Source organism: Mesoplodon densirostris, chromosome 11 (assembly GCF_025265405.1).
Source record: "Mesoplodon densirostris isolate mMesDen1 chromosome 11, mMesDen1 primary haplotype, whole genome shotgun sequence".
NCBI lineage: Eukaryota > Metazoa > Chordata > Mammalia > Artiodactyla > Ziphiidae > Mesoplodon > Mesoplodon densirostris.
Genome location: NC_082671.1, coordinates 28,997,507 through 29,017,133, shown reverse-complemented (window position 1 = coordinate 29,017,133; position 19,627 = coordinate 28,997,507). Strand labels below are relative to the sequence as shown.

Here is a 19,627-nt window from a genome sequence, read left to right as displayed (position 1 = left end):
GTACTGAGGTGCTCCTATGTTGGGTGCATAAATATTTACAATTGTTATATCTTCTTCTTGACTGATCCCTTGACCATTATGTAGTGGCCTTTTTCTCTTGTAATAGTCTTTAGTTTATAGTCTACTTTGTCTGATATGAGAATTGCTAGTCCAGCTTTCTTTTGATTTCCATTTTCATGGAATATCTTTTTCCATCCCCTCACTTTCAGTCTGTATGTGTCCCAAGTCTGAAGTGGGTCTCTTGTAGACAACATATATATCAGTCTCGTTTTTGTATCCATTCAGCCAGTCTGTGTCTTTTGGTTGGAACATTTACTCTATTTACATTTAAGGTAATTATCAATATGTATGTTCCTATTACCATTTTCTTAATTGTTTTGGGTTTGTTTTTGTAGGTCTTTTCCTTCTCTTGTGTTTCCTGCCTAGAGAAGTTCCTTTAGCATTTGTTGTAAAGCTGGTTTGGTGGTGCTGGAGTCTCTTAGCTATTACTTGTCTGTAAAGCTTTGGACTTCTCTCTCAAATATGAATGAGATCCTTGTTGGGTAGAGTACTCTTGGTTGTAGGTTTTTCCCTTTCAATATGTCCTGCCACTCCCTTCTGGCTTGCAGAGTTTCTGCTGAAAGCAGCTGTTAACCTTATGGGGATTCCCTTGTATGTTATTTCTTGTTTTTCCCTTGTGCTTTTTTTTTTTTTTTTGCATTACGCGGGCCTCTCACTGTTGTGGCCTCACCCGTTGCGGAGCACTGTCTCCGGACACGCAGGCTCAGCGGCCATGGCTCACAGGCCCAGCCGCTCCGCAGCATGTGGGATCTTCCCAGACTAGGGCATGAACCCGTGTCCCCTGCATCAGCAGGCGGACTCTCAACCACTGCGCCACCAGGGAAGCCCTCCCTTGTGCTTTTAATATTTTTTCTTTGTATTTAATTTTTGATAGCTTGATTAATACGTGTCGCGGTGTGTTTCTCTTTGGGTTTATCCTGTATGGTGCTCTCTGTGCTTCCTGGACCTGACTATTTCCTTTCCCATGTTAGGGAAGTTTTCGACTATAATCTCTTCAAATATTTTCTCATACCCTTTCTTTTTCTCTTCTTCTTCTGGGACCCCTATAATTTGAATGTTAGTACGGTTAATGTTGTCCCATTGGTCTCTGAGACTGTCCTCAATTCTTTTCATTCATTTTTCTTTATTCTGCTCCCTGGCAATATTTCCACCATTTTATCTTCCAGCTCACTTATCTGTTCTTCTGCCTCAGTTATTCTGCTATTAATGCCTTCTAGAGTCTTTTTAATTCAGTAAGTGTGTTGTTCATCACTGTTTGTTTGCTCTTTAGTTCTTCTAGGTACTTGTTAAATGTTTTTTGTATTTTCTCCATTCTGTTTCTGAGATTTTGGTTCATCTTTGCTATCATTACTCTGAATTCTTTTCAGGTAGGTTGCCTATTTCGTCTTCATTTTTTTGGTCTTGTAGGTTTTTACCTTAATCCTTCATCTGTAAGATATTTTTTTTGTCATTTCTTTTTTTCTTTTTTTTTTGATGGGTGGTACTGTGTTCCTGTCTTACTGGTTGTTTGGCCTCAGCCATCCGGCACTGGAGTTTGCAGGCAGTTGGATAGAGCTGGGTCTTGGTGCTGAGATGAGGACCTCCAGGAGGCCTCACTGGGACTGATATTCCCTGAGGTCTGAGGTTCTCTGTTAGTCCAGCAGTTTGGACTCGGAGCTCCCACCACATCAGCTCAGGCCCAACCTCTGACCTGGAAAGCAAGATCCCTCAAGCTTTGTGGTGTGGTAAAAAAAAAAAAAAGAAAAGAAAAGAAAAGAGAAAGAAAGAAAGAAAGAAAGGAGCAGTACAGTATCAAAAATAAAAAACAAAATAAAATTAGCAAGATAAAAAATATATTAGGTAAAATAAAACTATAATTAACAACCAATCACTGGGAGTTCCTCCTGTACCCTTAGGTGTCCATGGTCCCCCACCGGTGCCTGTTAAGTGCCCTAGTTGTGTGGAGACACGAATTCCACGTCCTCCTAGTACTCCACCCACTTGGAGCCACTTTTTAATGTATTTTTGATTCATTAAAACATTTTGATTCATTTAAAAACATTTTGCATCTTAAAATTTTTCTGTCACTCCCATTACCTTACCATGTGTGACAGAGTTCTTAGCATGGCAGACTCAGGACTCTTTCAATTGAAACTGGCAAATACACAATTCAAAGTTCCTTAAATCAAGTGGCTCATGTGGCTGAGATGTTGACGGTCACTTGTGGAAGTGAAAGAAGTGCACCAGGAACTATGGCCTCAAGGACTGGGACAGAAATTCAGCATCTCTAGGACTCAGTCTCCTATTTATAGGCATACCTCGGAGATATTATGGATTCGATTCTAAACCACTGCACTAAAGTGAATATTGCAATGAAGCAAGTCACACGATTTTTTCGGTTTCCCAGTGCTTATTTAAATATGTTTACATTATGCTACAGTCTATTAAGTGTGCAATGGCATTATGTCTTAAAGAAATCAATAGACATACTTTAATTTAAAAATACTTTATTACCAAAAAATGCTAACCATCCTCTAACAGCACAGGGTTGCCACAAACCTTCAATTTAAAAAAAAAAAAAATGCAATGTCTGTGAAGCTCAATAAAGCAAAGCACAATAAAACGAGGTATGCCTGTATATCTCATCTCCGCTTACTCGTCCTCTTTGAAGACTACTGGGCTCATTCTCTAAAAATGCAAACAAGCCTTCTCCATGTAGCAGATCCCTAAATCACAGGCAGCCCTTGCTTAGCCACCCAGCAGAAAAAGTGCACTTCTTTCTTTAAATGTCAATCTCCTGGAAGGTTTAACCCTGACCCTGCTTCTGAAAGGTGTGTATCGTTTGAGCCTCTGTTCCCCTAGATTGACCAGACCTGGATCAGATACTTGCTTCATGGCAACAATGGCAACAAGGTCTGTTAAAGTAGCAAGAGGGAGGGGAACACTTGCTGGACAAACAAAACAAAAATAGAAGACACCTTCCTCAATTACAGCATATGCAACCTTTCTCAGTCTATCCACAACCTTCTTTACAATCTTACTTCCCATTTTCCTGCAAACATACTCCAGAGTACAAGCAAGCTACAAAGTACTTGCTTTCCTTAGATATTATAGGTAATTTCATATAGTCAAGGCTTTATTCAATTTTACTGCCTGGTAAACATTTTCTATTGTCTGCCTACTGATTGCTTAATCTCCTAATCATATAATAGCAAAGACAAAGTTCATCTTTTCTGTAAAACATTTTCCTGCCTCAGGCAAAAGCCATTACTTGTTTATAAGAATTCAAACAGGCCTTTTTACAGGTAAGTCACCTCTGTACAGACTTTGTATTACATTACTATTTTTATGGGAAGTTGTTTACATACCTTTTTTATTAGACTGTGAACTCTAAGAGCTAAGCCTATGCATTTTTCTAATCTCTAATTCCTAGCACATAGCAAGGTTTCTGACATATAGTAAGCAAGTATAAAGTATTTGAGTGAAATGAGTAATGAATGAGTGAGCAAATGAAAATCCATTACGAATTAGGTAGATAATCATGTCTGGCAAGGTATCAAATTTGTGATGGAAAGTAATCAAACAGAAGTTGGAAACATTAGCTAAAGCCAGACTGAGGGGACCTTACAAATCATGTTAAGGAGTTAATATTTTTCTTCTGTAAGCAAAGTTAGTAGTGTGGGGAGGATAGAAATATAAGTTCTGCATGAAGAAGAAAAATTATAATATCCACATGAAAGGTGTATTGGGAAGGTGGAAATCTAAAAATAAAGATGTTGGTTACAGATCTTTTCCTGTAGTCTCCTTTTATGAACAAGGAATAACAGACTTGCGTGGTTTGGATGAAGCAGTGCCCTTGTTGGCACACATTTTTCAGATATGTTATTGCCTGAATCCACTCCCATCATAATGACACCATTTTAAACAGTGTTTGCAAAGTCAGTCCAAACCACTGATTTGAACTACTTTCAGAAGCAGAATATTGCAAAATATTTGGGAAATTGAGTATCATAGTATTTGCTTACTAAAATATCTATTCTTATTTCATCTGTATATCTAATTTATAATAATAATAGCTAATATTTACATTGTAAAAACTGTTCAGAATGCTTTATGAGGATTTCCTCAGTTTATTCTCAGAGCAACCCTTGTAAAGTAGGCCTTCCCATTTTATAGATAAGGAAACTGGAGCTCAGAGAGGTTAAGAGATTTTCCCAACATCATACAGCTAGTAAGAGACAAAGCTGGAATTCTAATCCAGGAAGGCTGTCTCCAGGACCAAGCTCTTCATCAGTGTGCTGGATACGCTGATATTAGTCACATGTCTACAGACTGCTCTGCTGTGGATTCAGCCTCTGCCCTTCACAGTCTCGCAACCTCGCAGGGTCAGGTAGGCCAGTGTACAGTCACGTTCAGGTCTCATTATGGGCATTGTGTCCGCATTTCAGCGTTGTCTTTTTTTAGGAGTTCTATGCAAGTGGAACTCTGCACTACATTTCCTATTAACAGAGAATATAGAAAGCATAAGAACTGGGAGGTCTTTCCAAGAGAGGAGATGGCTTTGTAGACAACTTCGGGTAGATGTTGTCACAATGACTATAAAAGTCAGTAAGGAGATGTGAGTTAGAAAGGGACCTGTAGGGAACCTGTAATCAAATAGTCTCAGTTTTCATGACAATAGAGCTGTCTTCTGAATAGTTGCTTATTTCTGACTCCAAGTTACTCTAAAAAGATTTTAAGACAGGTGTTGACTAGGTCTAATAAGAGTGAATCTTAACTACATAAAAATAAATGTTAGCAAGTATTGTAACTGCTACAAGTTCATTGGAGGTATGGCCTCTGCCACTGGGTGTAGAGCCAACAGTGAACTGGCAACATGAGTAGTATTTTGGGCATTGTGTTGACTTAGGTTAGTGTAGCTAAATTCCTTCATTCTACTTTGAAGTAGAACTTCTGCATAGACCAGTGACTTTGTCCCTTTACTAACTTGACAGTGAGATCAGTTCTGAGAGGGACTTCCGTGGTCTTTAGATAGCAGTGGTGCAGAGTGAATCTGCTCAGCAGGTAAAATCTTTGCTTCATTAATGAACTTGTGACAGTGACTCCAGTTCTGCCCATCTGGAGCTGCTACAGTGAGATCGCATTCACACAGGAGAACGTGCACAACTTATCCTTCGAAAACTGTCAGATACACCGTATCTGTCAGGTATCAGGTCATTTTTCTACAGAATTAGCATCTGCCTGCTGCAGCATTTACCGTGGGCCTTGGTGCTTTCTTTAGGTAACTCCTTTGGAATTACATACTTTTCATGACTAAAGTTACTCACTGACAGGTGATACAAATTTTGCAATAGGGAAAACAATATTCATTGCAAGTTTCAGTTTTTTTCTTAAACACTATGCCAGCATAATGAATAATAAAATCCAAGTTAGGAGAGGAAAAATAAATTGATACACTCCAATTTGTGCTAGAGCCATCAAGAGCAGTTGTCAGGATCTCCTCATACCTCCACATTCAGTGACATCATGTTGGTAGCTTGAAATCAGCCATGGTGGGAGTATTTACACTATAGAAATTGGCAAATGCTACAAATCAGAGCTCTCCCCACTCCACCGCCCCAGAAAGCTGGTTGGCATACCGCTGGCACTGAATTTCCATTAGTTGATTAACATCAATATGTGGATAATTAGGGTAAAGGCATATTTCTCCTTACATATCTCTTTTCAAAGAAGAAATACTTCCTTTGTCTTCTTGGAAGGTAGTATGAAGCAGCAGCATTATCCACCCCGTGGTTTTTTTTTTTTTTTGCGTGGAGAAAACCTACTAAAATGCCCCATTCTTTTTTTCAAAATTATTTTTATTTACTTAGGACAAGAAGTATAACAGTTAAAATATTTAATAATTTATTTTGATTAGTAGGATAATTTTCTAAACATTTCAAACTGCAAAAGTCTTATGTGACAACCATAGAATTGTAAATTACCAAAGAGCATTAGCTGCCTTCTTTGATTGTATACCCTTCCTACACATACTTATTGCGAGCCCCTGTTTGTCAATTTAGTATGGGTAACTCATTGGAAATTGCTGTGACATGGCTGTCAATTCTCTATGTTCCACCTCACTGATTGCTACACTTTTGGGACACCTTTGTATGTGACATAAATAAAACCAATGGTCATTATCAGGGTGTATGTTCAAAATTCCTACCAAAGATTTATCATTATTTCTCCATTCTTCCATTTGGTTCTATTTCCTTCCTTCTCTTACCTTCTTTCCTTCTTTCCTTTCTTACCTCAGTCTTCTTTGTTCTCTTAAAAGGGAAGATGTGGAAACAATTTAAAGGTCAGAAATTAAAATGCCTCCAGGGGTCAGACAGGCACTTAAGTGGACAGGTGTGAGACTATGGGCTGCTATCAGACTACAGAATGGAAAAAAATGCCTACCCCAGGAGCAGTGACATTCAAAGTTCTGGAAAACACTTCAGGCCAAACACAGACTCTTCTGAGAAAGCCTCTGTTAGCAGTCTCATTCTTCAGTTGAAGAAATTGAGTACTAGTGACCCTTCCACAATAATAGAAGCAGTTATCAGAAACTTGAGAAAAGCAACTAATCCAGCCTTCTTGGGATTTTACCACTTGGTCTGTCTTCCCTCTTGCTCTTATCCAATCCTTTCCAGTACTTGAGTGCCTGCTGTATCCAAAGCACTGTTTAAATTTCTGAAATTTCAAAGGGGAATGGGACCTATCTTTGCCCTGGAGGACCTCCAGTTTTAGTGGGGGAAAGGCACCAGAAGAGATTATCACAGTCCATTTGATAAGAAGTGTAGAAGAGGTTTGAAAAGACTGTTAATGCAGGCATTGAGTTGCTTAACTGATGTTGCCTAGGGATTGGGAAAAAATGTTGACTGGAGAGTCACATTTAAGGAGCTGGTAAAGGAAGAGTAGCTGTTTGAATGTCCCTCTCAATCTTTAGCTCATCATGCTATCACTAGTTCATCTCTATCCTTTTTCAATATAGTCATTAAAAATATGAATTCACAAAACTCTGACAAGTTGTTTTCCTAAACTCCTATTATTTGTTAACCATTTGCTTATGAGAAAGCCTTATAAACTTGCTGCCTTAATCTTATCGCCACAATCTGATTAACAACTGTTCCTCAGACTCACAGACTTAGAGAACCAATTTATGGTTATGGGAGAAAGGGTGGAGGGGAGGGATAAACTGGGAGTTTGGGATTGACACTGCTATATTTAAGGTAGATAACCAACAAGGACCTACTATATAGCACAGGGAATTCTCCTCAATATTCTGTAATAACCTAAATGGAAAAAGAATTTGAAAAAGACTAGATACATGTATATGTATAACTGACTCACTTTGCTATACACCTGAAACTAACACAACGTTGTTAATCAACTATGCTCCAATATAAATTAAAAGTTAAAAAACACACAACTGTTTCTGCATTGTAAAGGCCACCCCAGAATTTGCCATTTTGTTTAGGATAATAGGACAAAATGACAAAACATTACTATAAAACATAATGAAATATACTCCTTTTTCTTAATTATATTTTATGCCAGTTGAAGAGGAAAAGCAATTGGTAATGCATTTCCCCTGCAAGTGACTTAAACTTCACTCTTTCCTATATGTGTCATAGTGTAGTAAATGTATTTTAATGAATGTGTAATATAGTTATTTGTACTAAAATTTATGATGTCTTAAAAGAAACTTCCGTTGTCACTTATGATAAATCTAGCTAAGGTGGGGAGTGGTCAGAGGAAGCAAACTGTACATTTAGAAAGAAAAGCTATAATTATCAGCCTTAATCCTATTGAGCCTCTGGGTTAAGGGCAAGTTTTTTGGTAATATCAATACCAACTACTTTCTGGAAAAATAATATCTCCATGTAAATTTTTAATATATTCAATTATATCTATCTACTCCTGCACAATAAAACATGTCATTGTGTTCCTGAATTTCATTTTTTATGTATATCTGGATATCAAACTTCAGAACTTTGCTGAATCTGAATTTCCTTAATTATGCTTTTCATTCTGTTTACCTTTGCTCAGTTATCCCTTATTCTAAATACTCCTAACAGAAAAGGATTTATCTGGTCTATGTCTGTGCATAATCCTATTTAGTTATTTAAATAATTAAGAATTAGATAATTAAATGAGAGTCTAATTTCCCTTATTATCAAATAAGTATTTTCCTTTTTTGTAAGACTATAGATTTAAAAGCAGGCCAGAACTTATTTTTTTTAACATCTTTATTGGAGTATAATTGCTTTACAATGGTGTGTTAGTTTCTGCTTTATAACAAAGTGAATCAGTTATACATATGTTCCCATATCTCTTCCCTCTTGCGTCTCCCTCCCTCCCACCCTCCCTATCCCACCCCTCTAGGTGGTCACAAACCACGGAGCTGATCTCCCTGTGCTATGCGGCTACTTCCCACTAGCTATCTATTTTATGTTTAGTAGTGTATATATTTTTTAAAACCATAATCTAAATGTGTGGTTATTTACTTCTAGAAAATAGTTTAACATAAACTAGAAGAATGTTAGCTGAGACAGTGTAAACAACACAGCCTGATAGAAGTATCCAGATAGTTCAGTCTGGAGAATGACTTCCAGAAATAAAAAGTTGAATTATCAACTTCAGCCTCAGTTATTTGGTTAATTATTTAAACTCTTAACATTTGATGTATCAACATAACCAATATGAAGTCCATAAATAATGGAATTGGCAGTATTTCTAGTCATATTACTCTGTTGGTCATAATCACATTTTATACATTGAATATTTTAGATATACAAACAAACGTGGCTTAATGAGTTAAATTTAATGAGTTTATTTAACTTAATGAGTAATTTAATGAGTTAAATTATTGTGTAAGTTTCTCTTTAAGTAATTTTAAAAGGTATAAGTGATTTTTTTAAATAACTGTTTTATAAACTAAGCCTCAGGGGTTTTAGGTCATTATTTTTAAATCTCTCAACAATAATTAACTTGTTAAAGCAGACACATCAAACAAGCAAAGCAAATATGGCCATGATTACCTGGTCACCCCTCTCTGGTCTCCCTGAGTCCAATGTTTTAAAGAATATTTGTCTCATTAGAAATGTTAAGCAGCCCCCTTGCAAAGGTCCCCACTCTTCAGAGTAAATTTTCCACTATCTTATTCGTGTCCTTAGCAGGTGGGCCCAGATTAAAAGTTGTACTTCACAGAAATTATACGACATTTCAGTTTGCCAAAGAAATTCTTCATTCTTACCAACCAGTTCATAAATATCATTTGTCTACTTTGGGTCCAGCCCCCCTGGGATAATTGTTAAAACACATGAATAGGGATAATATGGAGGAAGAAGGATCAGCAAAGGAAACAGAAGAATAATTTTTATTATATCAAGAGGACTGTATTTGCTTGTTTTTCTGCATCAGTTTATGAGATGAGTCTTGAACAGAAAACGAAATTCCCAAGAATGTCTTTGTCAGAGATTTTTTTTTTTTGACTGTATCGGTATGGGTTTATTGAATTGTTTCTTCATGATCAGATTCAAGTCAAACTTTTTAGTAAGAAAAGTCGGGGGTGATGCTGTGTACTTCTGTTGGGTGGCATGGTATCCTTTTGGCCTATTATCCATGATGTCAAGCTTGATCACTTGGTCAAGGGTGATCTGGCAGTTCTCTCCACAAAGGTCCTGTCTCCCTCTGCAACAGATAATATCTGCAGCGCTAGGCTGAAACCAAGTGTGTATTTTTGTCAGAGTTTTTTTTTAAAGCATCCTCATGTTTAAAACTTCTGTGTATCTTAAATTGAAGGTAGTGTCTTATTAACTGTATCTTATGACACTCAAAGTCATTTTCCAAAAAAATTAATACTGTCATAGAACTACTATTAAATTTTTAAAAATTCTTCATCAAAAAAAAGTGAGTTGATATATTTGGATAAAGCCACTGATGACTTTGTTGCTATCCTGTGGTTAAAGTTTATGCCGTCATGGACCTTGAGGGTATTATACTAAGTGAAATAAGTCAGATGGAGAAAGACAAATACTGTATGATTTCACTCATATGTAGAAAATGACTTCACTCCTATAAAAAACAGTCAAAAAATCAAAATAAGTAAACAAACCAAACCTAACAAAAATAAACACATAGATACAAAGAACAGAGTAGTGCTTATGAGAGGGGAAGGGGGCAGGGGAGGGTTAAATGGATAAAGGAGATCAACTGTATGGTGAAGGATGAAAACAATTCTTGGTGGCGAGCACACTGTAGTGTATACAGAAGTAGAAATATCAGGCTGTACCCATGAAACTTGTATAATACTATAAACCAATGTTACCGCAATAAAAAATAAATTTTAAAAAACATGCCTACCTTGGAGGTACAGGCTGTCTGAGCACCATATTATTCTACTCTAGATCTTAAGCATCTTCATCTGTCCTAGTCTAGCATCCCAAACTTCTCCTTTAGGTGTTAAGAATGTCTACTCAAGTTCCAGTGGCTCCTGGGCATATTTTTTAAATTAGTTTGCTGTTATAATTCATTTAAAATGGAATTTGACATTCTACCTTGAACAGCCTGCTAAGTCAAGGGGAAATGACTCTTGCTGACCAACCAGATGATTTCTGGCTGAACTGACTCTTTTTTTTTTTTTTTTTTTTTTTTTTTCCATGAAGTTGTTTATTCTTGTTATTAAAACTTGAACTCAGGGGCCTCCCTGGTGGCGCAAGTGGTTAAGAGTCCGCCTGCCGATGCAGGGGATGCGGGTTCGTGCCCCGGTCTGGGAGGATCCCATATGCCGCGGAGCGGCTGGGCCCGTGAGCCATGGCCGCTGGGCCTGCGCATCCGGAGCCTGTGCTCCGCAACGGGAGAGGCCACAGCAGTGAGAGGCCCACATAAAAAAAACTTGAACTCAGGTAATCCTGGTTATTCTGGAAAAAGCACCTTGTTGTAGGGATCATTTAATCATCTTTTTCGACAATCACCTCTCCGTGAAGCACCTTTCTTCTCTGACGTAACGTATGAAAATAGAGTTGTGGAAACAATGGTATATACAAGGCCATGGTTATAAGAAGAAAATAATAGTAGTCAAAAGAGACATTGTATTTATTGGGAAGTCTTATTGAGAACATTCCTGTTTTCTTCATAGTAAGGCAGCGTATATTGTAAGAAGTTCACCAGCAACTCCAACAGGATATAAGATGATAAAAAAATTATATTGGTTTTATACTGTGAGTAACGAGCCACACCATAAAGATTCTTGAACTCACTTGGACCCCAGCCACAAGCACAGAAGCAGGTACAATTCCAATTAAACAGTGGACTACCTCAAGCAAGGCAGATGTCTGGAAAATTTTGTGTCTTCTGAATACTTTTATATAAACCTTTGTGTGTTCCTTTTTCCATATAAAAACGTACCATGGCAATAGCTAGTACCGGCCGCCCCGCGGTCATGGCGATGTTGTAGAAGGTGAGCCAGGCGGTGGCCAGCGAGCCCCGGCGCCTCCTCTTGCCCGCGGCCTCCCTCTCCTCGCCGGCCTCCGAGGCGCCGCCGTTGGTGCCGTCCTCCTCGCTGGACGCCATGGTGGCCGCGCAGCCGGGGAACGTGGACGAGAGGGGCAGGGGAGCGGGAGGGGGCCCGGCCGAGCGCGCCGCTGAAACGCCGCGGCCCACTGCCGCCGCCTCCGTCAGGCGCCCCATGTGCCGTGCGCAGGGGGCTCAGAACTGACTCTTCAGAATACTTTTGGAAGACCTGAAAATGTAGGAAAGCAGAACTAAAGGATAGATTTTCTCTACCTACACCTTCTAGTTTCTTGATGTGTAATAGATGCTAACACTTTATTAAGTTGATGTTCCTTGTCCTGGAAGGAACAAGACGTGTAGGCTGTACAGCTTTGTTCTATTCCCAGTGTTGCTTCCTTTTGCAGAATGAACAGCTGACTTTGGCTGATGTTTGCGGATACCTGCAGGATCTGATGTTGACTCAGAATAACAGACAAACCCTTCTTTTGACATAGAGTTTTTGTTCCTCTGCCAGTTCAAATGAGGCTCCCCTTTTGTTCTGTGCAACCACAAACTGCCTCTGCTGCTTTCTCTAGGTTAATCACAGACAAGGCCCAACTGTTTGATATGTATCAGCTGAGAGTTAAACAAAAACCCAGACCTAAATCTCAAATAACCAGAGGAAGAAGGATGCCTCCTTATCAGCCAGTGTCTTATCAAGTACCCATTGGGTCTTTGAATGGACTTGGACCAAGCGCTTAATTGACTGGTACCACTTGGGATATAATTTATAACACATGGTATTAGGAAGCCTATAATTATTGATGAAAATGAAGATACAGCCACAATTTTTTAAAAACCACTGTGGTGATCACTATCTCAGTATGCTGGTTAGACCTTTAAGACAGGTCACATTAATACACATGTAAATTGTATGTTAGTAGGAAACCACCTATTATCATTAGAAATAGCCCCATTTTTTAATAAAAATCTCTGTATCTTAGAATTACTTGGTGAAATGTCTTGAAAAGATTCACTCCTGCCTTATTATTGCCTGCCATTCTCATGCCCTGGTAACTAACTATAGCCTTTTACTTTAAACATTTCATATTAGCTCATCATTTCGCCAGGCCAGTTGTCCATACCCCAAGTTTGGACATTCTGTGTTGTAACAAACTTCCTTCCAGTGCTGGCAGACTAGCTGTATTTGACAACATGCCTGCACGTAGCCCCACACAGATAACTTTTTATGGAAGGGCCATTAAAAATCCCATTAGAAGCAGGTAATTCTGACTTTAAACAACAGCCACAGGTCAGGGTTCTGAATGAGATCCTAGCACACCCTAATTTAAGGAATTTTGTAAAAACATAATATCTGCAAAGTATCTATAATAATGTCTAGCACACACACTAAATTGCAGTTATTCTTATCATTTGACACTGTTCACTCTTTGGTTTGCCATACAAATTTAAGATTTAGTCACACTGTCATTAATCTTAACAAAGACAATTCTTTATTTTAATTCTAGCAAGGTCCAGGGTGTTTGGTTTTCTTTTCTCCTTTTCATTGTGACACTCAGGAATGTGAGAGATAAATGGTCCTGGAGAGAGTCAGGAATCACTGATTTGCTTTCAGATAAATCACCTGAAGCCTCCTAAATATGTGAAGTTTTGTTCAGGGACATACAGAGGTTCAGATTCTATTTTTTCTCACCCTTTATAAGTCATATTAGCAGAAAAATCCTTAATATCAAACACAAGCCACAGTTCGCACTGGTAGCCTCCCGCTCAGGCCCAGTGAAGGTGGAGAGCTCTGAAACAGTCCTGCTGTTATGTTTAGAGTAGTTCACATCCTTCTCTACCCACCTCCTCCTGAGGCCCCAAGCCCTAGCCCCAAGCACCTGGTATTTAAATTTCAGTATACAACAGTGTGCAGTTCTAATTTCCTAAAAGGTACTCACATATTTACTCAGACTTCTGCTAGATTATACCAGGGGAAATAAACTCATCATTTAATCAAATTCAAACCATAGACACTGAATTAAACATTTCCAATATGTTCATTGGTAACTCTGATAATCAACTTTTATTGAGTAACTACTGTGGTTTTTATGCTCTTTCTTTTTTACTTTTCAGCAAGATAATTGTTTTGATATATTTCATGTATAGTTTTGAGATAGTTTTCCAGATTAAACCTCTATTGGGCTGCATATAGGAAACAGTGATAGATAAATGTTTCTCGGGACTCAGGAGATACAGTGTAAAAGGATCAGTTCTGCCTAAGATTAGCCATGTTAATTCTCTGATTCCAAAAAACTTATGTATTAGCTGTTAAAAAATACTTTCAGATGAATATATCATTTTCTAATAACTTCTGATTATTTTTAAAGTGGTACAATAACAAATTCCTTTCTGACTAGTGACCTCTATTCATGGATGTATTGCTATAAAATAATCCACCCTTATCATTCATATTTCTGGGTAGTTGAGTAAGGTAGGAACTATTTTTGATATGCAAGAGCAAATACTGAAGCAGTGGGGTTCCATGCACTTTCTGTCAGCAAAGGTATCAACTGTCAGGAACCACTGATAAGTCCCATTTCAAGCCAGTAGAGTCTGGATAATACCAAACTACAAGACAACAGTTAGTGTGTGTGAACTGGCGGTACTGCCAAATTGAATTACCATTCCCACCCAAAATAAACAGACTTGAAGTTAAACAAAGCTGAGTCATCCATCTGCAAGGTATGTAGTGGGCTTAGCTAGGGAGAGAGACCTTTTGATTTGTCAAAGCAGTTTTAAAGCTACTGCCATTTCTCCAAGCCAGATGTTGAAAAGGTCAAAGGGAGCTTTAAAATATGATAACGCTGTCTTGGAGTTGGGGGACATATGGTACTTGCTAAACAAATGGCAGACTGAATGAATGTTAGGTAAGGTTTGCTCTACTCTGGAGCCACCCTTAGCACAGAATAAAGAACAGCTCTCCTATCCTGACTTCACCAGTAATTTAATCTCACCAGGAAACGTAACTCAAACTCTCAGTTTCTCCATGTGTAAAATAAGGAGACCGTAAAAGGTGCTTTTTCAGTTTTGTCAAGCTTCTTAAGATCCCATGACCTTAAAGGGCGCAGAGAGTAGATAGAGGATCTTGGTTCAAATAATCATTTCTTGAAAAAAAAACTATAGGAGAAATGGTTTTATTTACAGTTTATGAGCCTGTTCATTATCTTTTTTTTTAATGGACTAAATGTTATAAAGTCATGTACAGTGAAAAATAAGGATGTGAATAATTACATTAGAAACCTCAAATGAGAACCAAAGTCACAGAAGGGATTTTGTTAAAATCAAAAACTCATTGTATCAATTCAGCAACCACTAAATTATTAGTATATCCTTAGTTTTAGGTGTATTTGTCTTATCTCCTCAACTATTAGGTTGGATTATGAAATTGCATTTTCATGGGTTAAAAACAGTCGAGTATTATAGATGTGATCTCCCTGGGAGCAGGGTGCAATGCTGAGTACTCCTCCCTTGTTCCCTGCAGTTCTTGATATAATGCTGGGCACATTTGTTCTTTGACAAAATGTATTGAAAACAGTATTTGGGAACAGAGAGCCTTTTTTAAATCAGCTTTGTGAGCCACAGAACTTCAGTTGAAAATTTTCACTTTTCAGCATGCTAACTATATATCTAAGTTAAATATCCTGTTTAATGGCCATTTATAAATTCAATCACTACCACTGGTCAGTTTTGTAAAATAGAATAAAAGGATGTTATCTGCAGTGTAAGTACAGCACACTGTTGAATTCTTTTCCTTAAGGTGCACAGTAAATGTACAGGTAGTCATAGGCAACTGTTTTGTAATGTATTACATTTCTAATCTGTTATTCCTAGCCTATTATAAATGTTTGCAGAGACAGAAAAATTGAATTTTTCTAATTTGTAAAATGATGCCAACTTCAACAAGTAGGCAGGCATTCTAAATAAAATTTTTAAAAAGGAGCAAACTGAAAAAAAAAAGAATATGCTTTGAATGTTCTACCTACTAGTGAAAGGAACTGGTCTGTTAAAATATATAGGAATAGTTCTTAGCAAGTGAAGTTAGCAAAAGGGAATAAGGGTGATTCTCAAAATTCTAAAAACCTGAATGCATTGTTCTTTTGCCATTCTTGTTGATGGAGCTGTTAACATTTTTGGAAAAAAAAAAATTTTAAATAGTTAATGCCGACAAGAAGAACTTAATGCAAAGGAACATAGTAACAGTAATACCAGAATATAAACATGATCTGAATCTGAAACTTAATCCCTAAATGTATTACTTTGCTGTGTTTGATAAGCTTCAGTCTCTATAAGGAAGCAACTTGCACTTGTAGATTTAATCAGTTTATAGAAAGGTGTCATAGCTTAGCCAAATTAGAAATAGAGGGCTTCCCTGGTGGCACAATGGTTAGGAATCTGCCTGCCAATGCAGGGGACACAGGTTCAATCCCTGGTCCAGGAAGATCCCACATACTGCGGAGCAGCTAGGCCCACGCACCGCAACTACTGAAGCCCGTGCTCCACTACAAGAGAAGCCACCTCAGTGAGAAGCCCGCACACCACAGTGAAGACCCAATGCAGCCAAAAATAAAATAAATAAATAAATAAATAAATTTGTTTTAAAAAAATAGACTAACTGCAATGATGTTTATAGGTCATGCTTTTAACTTAGGTCTTACACTGTGTAAAACTGCATTTTTGTGACATCTCTCTGCCATTTTAATTATAGAATTATCATATTTTAGATCATTTGGTTTAATATTTGTCAATAACAGTATATGCTGAAACCTACAAAACCTACAAATAATATAGTCTAACACCCTGTATTTACAAATGAGGAAACTGAAGCCCAGAGAATTTAAGTAGCTTTAAGTTACTTAGAATTAAGGCATGACACAAGTTGGGACTTGGACATGTATATTGCTATGGCTAAGGTGCCATTTGTTCTCCTTTTAACTGCAAAATGTTTTCCTCATATATTTATACCCTGTCCAAAATGGTGTAAAGATTAAATAAATAATGCTCTGACCTTGGTGCTTGGAATGAAGTAGACAGAAGACTTTTATTGATGTAATAATGTGTTATGAATATATTTACAAGTTGTGTCTAGATTTGATGACCATAGGCAGTTGATGATTTATTGACCCAAGGACAAGTCTGTCATACTTTGACAAATTTGCCAGTTTTCCAAACCCTTGGAAGAAACTTTGAAACAAAAACCTATTAGATACACTGCCTGTCTTATGATTGATCATTTATTTGTTTGTTTGTTTTTTCTGATAGAAACATGAGTTCAGCTGGCCCTGAAGGGAGGAAAGTGATGAGAAGGTGTGATGGGCTGATTGACTCACTGGTCCATTATGTCAGAGGAACCATTGCAGATTACCAGCCAGATGACAAGGTGATACAAGAATTAGATGTCTCTCATATTGAATTACTTATTTTGTCTTACTAAGACTCTTCAGAGTATTCTTGAAGTAGCTGTTTGGGTTTGGCTTTATTTATTAACTCATTTGCTGAGCTTAAGATTTTCCATACATGCTCATAAATATTAATATCTATCTAGCCCCATTTTTTTTTCTACTTTCCAGACCCAAATTTCTAACTGTTTAACAACTCTGGCTATTTGAAAGGAGCCCAAATGCTACATATTCAGCAATGAAATTCATCTCTTCCCTCATCTCCGAACTTACTCCTCTGTATAAGCCTTCCTAATAATTATTACCATCTACCAAATGAAAATAGAAACCTGAGTAATGTTGCACTTCCTCTCTTCCATCACATCCCACATCCACTGGACAACAAATCTTGTGCATTTTACTTCTGAAATGCTCTTTAGTTTAACCAGTCCTCTTTAATGCTACTACTGCTGTCATAGTTTGTACATCTTTTATACTGATTATTGTAGTCGACTGGTCTCTTTAAGCAATATCTCCTCCTATTTTCCAAGTCCACGTGGCTACTAAACAATGTACCTAAAATCTAAAATCATTCTGAACACTCTTTAAAAGTAAGCTAGAACTGCTCCACAATGTTTTAAAACATTCAGCCTCTACTTCTTAGCATTGTGCTCATGACCATTTATGATTTAGCCCTAGCCTTTCTAGCTGTACTCATTTCAGTCCCCCAGCCACCCTGCAGTCCAAGCGCACCCTGTTGCATCCATTTAACCTTGTAAGATCTAAAGCCTAAGAGGTCCTGTGGTATAACCCTTGCAAAGGGATATCTATATGTATATGATCAATATTCATGTCCTATTTTCTCAGGCCACAGAGAACTGTGTGTGCATTCTTCATAATCTCTCCTACCAGCTGGAGGCAGAGCTCCCAGAGAAATATTCCCAGAGTATCTATATTCAAAGCCGGAATATCCAGTCTGACAACAACAAAAGTATTGGGTGTTTTGGCAATAGAAGCAGGAAAGTAAAAGAGGTATGTTGGGGGAGGCCTTTGAAAGAATAAGTGTGTGTGTGTGTTTCTGAGTACTTAGTATATGTCAGGCTCTATTTTAAGTTTTTTTAATCCTTATATCTACCCTATGAGGTATGTATTATTAATACCCTCATTTACTGATGAGGAAACAGAGGGCACAGAAAGGTTAATTCAGAATAATTCAAATTAGTGGAGGAGATGGAATTGAATCTCAGGTAATCTGGCCCCAGATTTACACTATTAGCCATCAAACCATCCTGCTCTGTGCCCTGCAGGTTAGGAAGTAAGCTTAATGCCACATGGCCAGTGGCAAAGCATTGTTTTAACATTAAAAGCAGCCCTGACGTTCAGCTTTAAACATTCTAAAAACAAATTTGTACATCCTAAAAGCAAACCCCATACATAGGAAGGACTGCTGTCCAGACTGGCATTTCATGAAATAGAAGGAATGTGATCTCTCCTACTCCTCAGAGTATCACAGTGTATGTGAACTTGGAGGACAACTGGTAAATTTAGAATCCTGATGCTATCCTGGACAACTTCACAAGACTCCGAGGGAAGAGGCCTGTTTTTCTTATCTTCAGAGTGGATGTGACTAATTTAGCTTTTAGCTTAACAGCAGCCTGAAAACTATTCTAGAACAGTCAATGCTTAATTCTCTGCATTCTCTCTCGCTGTGAAATGTAAAGTTGTGAGTATGGGGTATTGTGAGGGAGAAATAGTCATCATGGGCCAAAAGTTAAATGATTGTGAATCATACATGTTTGCTTTTTCATTTTTATTTTAAGGGCTTCTTATTATGCTAATTATTAGTCTCCCTAGACAAGACAGTACTTCTGGTCTCTTGGTTTGGGTGTGGAATTGTAGAAATGACTTGAAGGCATTAATTTTGGATTTCATCGTGTGTGTGGTTAGCAATACCAGGACATGCTAATGCCAGAGGAAAAGAGCAACCCCAAGGGCGTGGAGTGGCTGTGGCATTCCATCGTGATACGGATGTATTTGTCCTTGATCGCCAAGAGTGTCCGAAACTACACTCAAGAAGCATCTTTGGGAGCTCTCCAGAATCTCACGGCAGGAAGTGGACCAGTGAGTATCATGATTACTTTTTAAAATAATGGCATTGTAGACACACCTACATTAAGTTCAGAAATGACAGTGAAGTAAGAACAGAAGTTTTCTCACTTCAATCAAAACAGTTCTCAGGAATTGCCAGAGAGAGTTCGGCTTTGCAGGACTTTCAGCCTCAGTTTCTGCAAACCCCGGTCAGACTGCGAGTGAAAGACTCGTTGGTATTTATGAGTATCAGTCAGAACTCTTTCTGTTACAAGTCTCAGAATCCTACCTGAACTGGCTTAGGCAAAAGAGAGGAATTTCTTGACTCATATAACTGAAAAGTCCAGGGTGGGTTTTCCTTCTGTCATGGTGGGACATAGGTGCCCAGCAATTGTATTTGTGATTCTCTATCTCTGGACTCTGTTTTCCTCTGTTGGTTTCATTCTCAAAGGCTAGCCTCATATTACAGCAAAGATAGCCACCAGTGATTTCAGGCTTACCTCTTATCCAGCTCAATGTCTCCACAGGAAAAGAAACTACTA

At 38.0% G+C, this 19,627-nt stretch overlaps 1 protein-coding gene and 1 pseudogene across 2 annotated transcripts in view; one reads left to right on the top strand and one right to left on the bottom strand.

Moving 5' to 3' along the window:
- PKP2 (plakophilin 2) overlaps nt 1–19,627 on the top strand; it is an 84,194-nt gene that overhangs the window by 52,016 nt on the left and 12,551 nt on the right. Inside the window, exons 7-9 of one of the 2 annotated variants that reach the window (XM_060112818.1) lie at nt 16,882–16,999; nt 17,865–18,029; nt 18,945–19,118. In XM_060112818.1, coding sequence (XP_059968801.1) covers nt 16,882–16,999; nt 17,865–18,029; nt 18,945–19,118 — 457 coding nt within the window. The remainder of the gene's footprint in view (nt 1–16,881; nt 17,000–17,864; nt 18,030–18,944; nt 19,119–19,627) is intronic. The other variant, XM_060112819.1, reaches the window with a different exon arrangement.
- LOC132499252 (very-long-chain (3R)-3-hydroxyacyl-CoA dehydratase 1-like) lies at nt 10,986–11,757 on the bottom strand (annotated as a pseudogene).